This window comes from Pleurodeles waltl, chromosome 11, assembly GCF_031143425.1.
Source record: "Pleurodeles waltl isolate 20211129_DDA chromosome 11, aPleWal1.hap1.20221129, whole genome shotgun sequence".
In the NCBI taxonomy this organism is placed as follows: Eukaryota; Metazoa; Chordata; class Amphibia; order Caudata; family Salamandridae; genus Pleurodeles; species Pleurodeles waltl.
In genome coordinates, this window is record NC_090450.1 from 710598745 (window position 1) to 710606571 (window position 7827).

Genomic DNA, 7827 nt, shown 5'->3' on the forward strand with positions numbered 1-7827 from the left:
TAAAATATCTTTAAAAAACAAGCCTGCAAACTTTAAGCTCCAAAGAAAGCCAGAGCTCAGCTAAACTCATTTGCAAGACCTTATGAATGTATTTACAAAAGTGTGGGGAGCAAACAATGTAAATATGTTAGACGCTCTGGACAAAATGTTGCCCCTAAATTGCCACTCTGACAATAGGAACAATACAGCTGTGAAGGGCCTTTCCTTGCTATTTGGCACCACCTAGTGTTTGCACCCTGAGGCTGCTAGTTTACATTGCCTTATAAATACATCAGCACTACAGGAAAGTCAAGATATGGGAAACAGACTCATCTCCACTACTGCCCTTCTACAACCCCATTTACTGCCAATCCTTCACATAACCAATGCTTGCTCTAATGTTCAAAGTTCTAGAACAGTAGTTAGAATAGTATATATGTCCTGTTTCTGCAATATTAAGTCGAAGTAAAAGCCAAAGACTATGTAGTAGGTATGGAGGAAGTCGCTGGCAGCTGACGTAATTGACAGTGAATTGATGGCTTTCATCCCAGGTGAAGACTGAGTTAAAATAACTGGAACCCTGAACAGGTAGTGCTTTCTATACAAACTACAAATCATTACCAGGAGCACTAATATTTGAAAATTATTTTAAAAAATATCAAATGGACGCGTCTATTTCCGAAAATTACAACTAGGGCCGTTTTTCAATACTAGCGGAATTTGCATCAAACACAAGAGTAGTCCTAGTGGTGCAAATGAATCCATGCAGGCGTTCAATTAGCTCATCAAAATTCAGAACACATACAGTCAGACTCTTAAATAAGGGAATTGAAAATGAAGGCTGTTTATGCATGATAAGGTGGCCCAGTGTGTCCCTTTTTCTGCAGGTTTGGTCCCCCTTTTGGATGGTCAGTCCTGTGGCCCATCCTGAGCCGCTACAGGGCGCCAAATGCTTTTGCGCTTTGTGGGACAAAGAGGACAAAAGCTCACTGGAAGGATTGGGCTGCCCGACTGCACACCTTGAGTGACCTGGCTGAATGTCCCACTGTCAGCCTTTCAGCTGATAAAGAGGTACCTATCGGTGGCTAGTATTTGCTACTGCATGACTGGAGGGAGGGGCTGCAAGCAGGTGAAGCCCTGCACAATGCAGCTTCAGAAACATGCCCACTTCAGCAACGCTGATACAGAATGTGGACATCTGCAGTTACAGGGTCCTGGAAGTGTGAATGAAAACCATTAAGACTGTTTCAAAGTTCTCAGGTCTCCTCAGAGTAGAGGCAAGGAGCATGATATTTGCCAAAAATCGAATGGATTGAATAGGTTCTGAGATGACAACGCAGCACTGCTTGCTCCAAAGACTATAACTGTATCCTCTAATTACATTTTGGCTAATAAACCATGAAACTGAAGGCTGCCAACTCCGAGATAATACAGTAAATGTTCTTTTTATCACACACCTACTCACACGTTTTAGAATTGATTTACAAATTCTCAATCTTGACAAAGTATGGTAGTTGAGAAGTACGTTTAAAGGGGGATTGGGCAAGAGCACATGTCATCAAATGGAAAGGCCAGGATGAAAGTCCATGTCTCCAGACCTAGATCGAGAGTTCTTTTTCTGTGTCCTAAGATAATATGTGACTACCGCCTTCTGGGCATTATCTGTGGTGTTCACATTGGCTTTTCAGGGCCTTATACAATTTCATTACATTTTTATGACAGAGTTATTTAGTGTGTTAACTTAAATATCAAGAGATGGCAGTAAGAGAAAGTCAAGCTTTACTCAAGGGGTGGTAAGGAGAATGGAACTCAAATACATAGTGACACGGTAATCACACTCTATACGTTAAATTTCCAGCTGAGGTATATCATATAAAAGAGCCTGATTTAGAGAAAAGGAGGTTAAGGTACGAAACACAAAAAATGTGCTCCCCGATTCATAGGCCCCTTACTCCACAACCAACATCTTCTCAAGCCTCCATGTATTCAAAGTGTCTCCACGTGCAAAGGTCCATGCAAAGTAATAACGGAAAGTTGCCCACTCTATGGACCAGGCAATGACTCACTGGTCACAGCAGCGTAGGAAAGGTGTGCGCTCACCACTGAAGGTGTCATGCTTATCAGCATCCTCATAGAGATCTGCATGTGACTGCAAACTATGACCCCGTTCTACCCACAGCTAGCCGTGTGGGGTGGTGGGAGGGGGGTAAATAAATGTAAATAAAAAATGAAAAAAATAAACTTACATCCGCGCCACTCCTCTCCTCTCTTCCGTCTCTTCTGTCTCTTCCGTCTCCTCAGACTGCAGGCAGGCATAGGCTCCCAGCCTACCCTGCAGCCAATCCTGACGCTGCACAGAGCAGCATCAGGATTGGCTGGGAGCACCCTGGCTGTATGCTCCCAGGCAGGCTGGTATCCTGCGCAGGCTTTCGCTGTTGCCGGGCTGGAGAGAGCCTACTGTGCATGTGTATTTGGCTGGCCGGAGACAGCCAGCCAAACATACATGCGCAGTGAGGGGATTGCACAATGCACTCCCCTCACTGCTCGTCACCCCATGGCCCCGCCCCTTTCACAAGGAAGGGACAATAAACATATTGTTCCTTACTTGTGAAAGGTTTGCAGCGTCTGCTGCTGGCGGGGGGCAACGCTCCTCCGCCCAAACGGAAGAGCCGCTACTGAAAAAACAGAATTTCCTCCAACAGCCCCTTGAGTTTTGGTGTTCAAGTTGTACCCGCGCTATAACTTCTGCTGCAAAAGAGGCATCAATATGTGACTATTCCTCAGAGTTTAAATTTGGGAATTTTGTGTAACATGCTTAATGTAAAATTGCCATAATTATATGAATTATGCTGGCATAATTCAAATTTGCCCTGAAGAAGACATACAGCATCTTAAACAAAGCGTTCCCCGATAAGAGCACCCCTCCACAGCTAAAACCTATCCACAATAAGTAGTTACTTATGTCATGAGAGCATTCAAGTGACAGGAATATATCCCAATATTCAGGGGCATGTATTTCCATTAAACCCCACCTACCTGCACGGTCCGCCTGACCAAGCTGAGATGCATTCCATTGTTTTACCTGTGGTAGTGTGTAGCATCAGTGGCAAGATGAGGAGAGTTGCCATTAGTCCAGCCATTCTCTACTCTTCTGACCCACAGTACAAAAAGCTTCTCTGGCTGTCTGATTCGAACTGACTGTGGTGGTTTCAGATAACATGCTTAAAACGCTTCACTCCATATTCTCGTTGAATTATTTATTCACAATTCTGTTTCCTTGTTGGGAGGGGCAGATCTTCTCCTCACCAATCGGTTGCTCTTAGCACATTCTCATGCGATTAGTACAGGAAACCTCAGACCACCTTGCTAGACTCTTCCACCATCATCTTTTCTACAGAGCTCAGGCTGTCAGCACAATAGCTCAAAAGGTGAATGTACCTGCTGCTGAAATTCAAGTCAAATCTGTCCCTGTGATACCTCCAGGGCTTAATGTTTGTTTAACCTTCTGCTGATAGGATAAATGCCAATAACAAAGTGCAACGAGATAATTTGCCCACTTTATCTAATCCTGAGTAGTGTCTCCCTCATATGTTCAGAAGTTAGAATGTGCCCAGTGCAAAGAGAACCACATGCATGAATGCACCTGTTCTAGGTAGAATGGGTGTGGGTCTGTGAATGCTTGTGTGTGCGCAATGTTGTTTGAGTCCTGCTGAGGTCATTGTGTTATCTGAAGGACACCTTTCTCAATCAATCAATCAATCAATGTATTTGTAGAGCGTTCTACTCACCCGTGAGGGTCTCAAGGTGCTTTGGGGGGTGGAAGGGCTGCTACTGCTCAAGCAGCCAGGTCTTTGGGAGTCTCCTGAAGGTCAGTAGGTCCTTGGTCTGCCATAGGTGGATGGGGAGGGTGTTCCAGGTCCTGGCCGCTAGGGAGGAGAAGGATCTGCCACCGGTTGTCGTCTTGCAGATGCATGGGACAGTGGCGAGGGCGAGGTTGGTGGAGCGGAGCTGAGGATTCGGTTTTTTTTGATCCCATAGAGCTAGCCCAGCGGTTTAATGCCTGCCTGTCTACGTAATCTTCAGCTCATGAACTTAGGCCCTTGTTAGGAGTGGCCCTTAAATCTGATAGCCCCGGTAACAGGAGTTACAGGCCTTTCCGAATTGCAAGTTATGTTTTTTCACAAGGATATTTTGTTGCCTTCTGGCTGTTATTTTCCTGCCCAAGATTTACTAGGATACTCAGAAAAGGTAATTAGGTGGCAGGGGAATTCTTTCAAATGCACTACTTTCCTCGCTCTATTTTTATCTGCAACCTTTTTCACAGACACTGAATGTGGTATTTTCAGTAACCTGTTAGTACTTATTCTGTTAGAAGCAAACAATATGGTTCAATCACCTTGATTCCTCATCAGCCCTGCATCCCCTTCAAGCCAATTAAATTAGAAATGTCAAGTTTGGTAATATCTACCTATAAGATAATAAGACAATTCAGTTTTTTGTGTAGTCTGCATATTATTATGTTATTAATTATTTATGTAGAATACTCGATAATTGCAGTCCTGACTCACCAGGATGATTATAATCACAAATGTACATTAAAAACTATTTTCATTTCTGTACATGGGACATTAGATGGACTATGTGAGAGTACAAAACCAAGTGTGGTGATAGAGGTATATATGGCGTTACGTCAGAGCAAGAACACAGCAAGTGCTAACAGATAGGTCGTCATGTGACAGCAAGAACACAGCAAGTACTAACAGATATCTGTATAGGGTACAATACAAAGCATATACAATGCAGTACACTGTGCACTCCCCTCACTGCTCATCACCCAATGGCCCGCCCCTTTCATAAAGGAAGGGACAATAAACATATTGTCCCTTTCTTGTGAAAGGTTTGCAGCTGCTGGCGGCGAAGGGCGATGCTTGGGCGGAGGAGCCGCCACTGAAAAAACAGAATTACCTCCAACAGCCCCTTGAGTTTTGGTGTTCAAGTTGTACCCGAGCTAAAACTTCTGCTTCAAAAAGAGGCATCAATATGTGACTGTCGTCAATGTGTGAGTTTGGAAATACTGTGTAACAAGCTTAACGTAAAATTGCCACAATTATATGAATTATGCTGGCGTAATTTAAATTGTGTCCTGAAGAAGATATGCATCATCTTAAACAAAGCGTTCCCCAATGAGAGAATCTCTCCACAGCTAAAACCTGCCCACAATGGTAGTTACTTACGTCATGAGAGCATTCAAGTGACAGGAATATATCCCAATATTCAGAGGCATGTATTTCCATTAAACCCCACATAGCTCCTCAGTCCGCCTGACCAAGCAGAGATCATTCCCTTGTTTTACCTGTGGCAGTGTGTAGCATCAGCGGCAAGATGAGGAGAGCTGCCATTGGTCCAGCCATTCTCCACTCTTCTGGCCCACAGTACAAAAGGCTGCTCTGGCTGTCTGATTCGATCTGACTGTGGTGGTTTCAGATACCAGGCTTAAAACCCTCCACTCCATATTCTGTTTGAATTATTTATTCACAATTCTGTTTCCTTGTTGAGAGGGGCAGATCTTCCCCTCACCAATCGGTTGCTCTTAGCACATTCTCATGCCATTACTACAGGAAACCTCAAACCACCTTGCTAGACTCTTCCACCTTCATCTTTTTTTTACAGAGCTCAGGCTGTCAGCACAATAGCTCGAAAGGTGAATGTACCTGCTGCTGAAATTCAAGTGAAATCTGCCCCTGTGATACCTCCAGGGCTTAATGTTTGTTTAACCATCTGCTGATAGGATAAATACCAATAACAAAGCGCAAAGAGATAATTTGCCCACTTTATCTAATCCTGAGTACTGTCTCCCTCATATGTTCAGAAGTTAGAATGTTCCCAGTGCAAAGGGAACCACATGCATGAATGCACCTGTTCTAGGTGGAATGGGTGTGTGGCTGTGAATGCTTGTGTGTGCGCAGTGTTGGTTGAGTCCTGCTGAGGTCATTGTGTTATCTGAAGGACACCTTTTTCAATCAATCACTCAATCAATGTATTTGTAGAGGGTGCTACTCACCTGTGAGGGTCTCAAGGCGCTTTGAGGGGGGGGGGTGGCTGCTACTGCTCGAACAGCCAGGTCTTGAGGAGCCTCCTGAAGGTCAGTAGGTCCTTGGTCTGCCGTAGGTGGATGGGGAGGGTGTTCCAGGTCTTGGCCACTAGGTAGGAGAAGGATCTGCCGCCGGTTGTCATCTTGCAGATGCGTGGGACGGCGGCGAGGTTGGTGAAGCAGAGTTGACGATTCAGGGTTTTTGATCCCATGGAGCTAGCCCAGCGGCTTAATGCCTGCTTGTCTGCGTAATCTTCAGCTCATGCACTTAGGCCCTTGTTATGAGTGGCCCTTAAATCTGATAGTCCCGGTAACAGGAGTTACAGGCCCATCCGAATTGCAAGCTATGTTTTTTCACAAGGACATTTGGTTGCCTTCTGGCTGTTGTTTCCCTGCTCAAGATTTACTAGGATACCCAGAAAAGGTAATTAGGTGGCAGGGGAATTCTTTCAAATGCACTAGTTTCCTCGCTCTATTTTTATCTGCAACTTTTTTCACAGACACTGAATGTGGTATTTTGAGTAACCTGTTAGTACTTTTTCTGTTAGAAGCAAATAATATGGTTCAGTCACCTTGATTCCTCATCAGCCTTTCATCCTCTTCAAGACAATTAAATTAGAAATGTCAAGTTTGGTAATATCTACCTATAAGATAATAAGACAATTCAGTTTTTTGTGTAGTCTGCATATTATTATGTTATTAATTATTTATGTAGAATACTCGATAATTGCAGTCCTGACTCACCAGGATGATTATAATCACAAATGTACATTAAAAACTATTTTCATTTCTGTACATGGGACATTAGATGGACTATGTGAGAGTACAAAACCAAGTGTGGTGATAGAGATATATATGGCGTTACGTCAGAGCAAGAACACAGCAAGTGCTAACAGATAGGTCATCATGTGACAGCAAGAACACAGCAAGTACTAACAGATATCTGTATAGGGTACAATACAAAGCATATACAATAGACTGAAGAAAGTTGCAAATGCCTGCTGCCTTGACAAACAAATGATAGATTTTCAATGTATGGTCATAGTGAGATTATTTAGCTTCCATGGCTTCAAGTTTTCAGGTGGTTAATGTTGGACTAACTCTGATTTTCAGTGGGAGAATGTTGCAATGTGAGGGTCGAAGAAAGTGAAATGACTAGAATGTGGACGGTGCACAGGATAATTTGGGTGCAGTAAGTGGGTGCTAATTGGGTGATGTGAAGTAGCTTAAGACGTTGCATTGGGATATAGGGCCGGATTTAGAGTTTGGCAAATAGGGTACACGGTTGCAACAGCAATAGAGTACCCTGTCAACCAAACTATCCGATCATCTGCCTAATTTTGACTCTGATGGATAACCAGGTTTATGCTGCCAGAATAACATTTACTTAATTGGCGTAAACCTTCTTCTGATGGCCAAAGGGAAACAGTTTGTCAGAAGTAATCCAGCTGGCCATCCACCCTATTTAGAGTGGGCAGTCGTGTGACTTTTGTTTTCTATAACCACCAGGAAAATCTAGCAGTGGGGGACAGTTAAAATAAAAAAAAGACTCCCCCACACTAGTCCAATGGTGTTGGGGCCATTAGTTCTTACGTTTCCAGAAACAAACGTTTTCTATGGGAATTTGTTTTTGGGAAATTAAAACTTTTAAATGTTTGGTGTAAGCGTCCATCACCAACAATGGACGCACACCAAACTTTTAAATGTTTTTTTATGAACTGCTGTGACAACGGTTCATACAAACTTGAGCCCTCATT

General features: G+C 43.6%; 1 protein-coding gene across 3 annotated transcripts in view; it reads right to left on the bottom strand.

Moving 5' to 3' along the window:
- Positions 1 to 5470, bottom strand: part of LOC138266030 (prosaposin-like) — a 50054-nt gene extending 44584 nt beyond the window's left edge. The window contains exon 1 of one of the 3 annotated variants that reach the window (XM_069214347.1): positions 5333 to 5470. In XM_069214347.1, the coding sequence (XP_069070448.1) occupies positions 5333 to 5390 (58 nt within the window). In that variant the 5' untranslated portion in view covers positions 5391 to 5470. Of the gene's footprint in view, positions 1 to 2225; positions 2443 to 3061; positions 3203 to 5332 lie in introns of those variants that run through there. The other 2 variants (XM_069214346.1, XM_069214345.1) reach the window with 2 other exon arrangements.
- Between the last annotated feature and the right edge of the window lie 2357 nt (positions 5471 to 7827).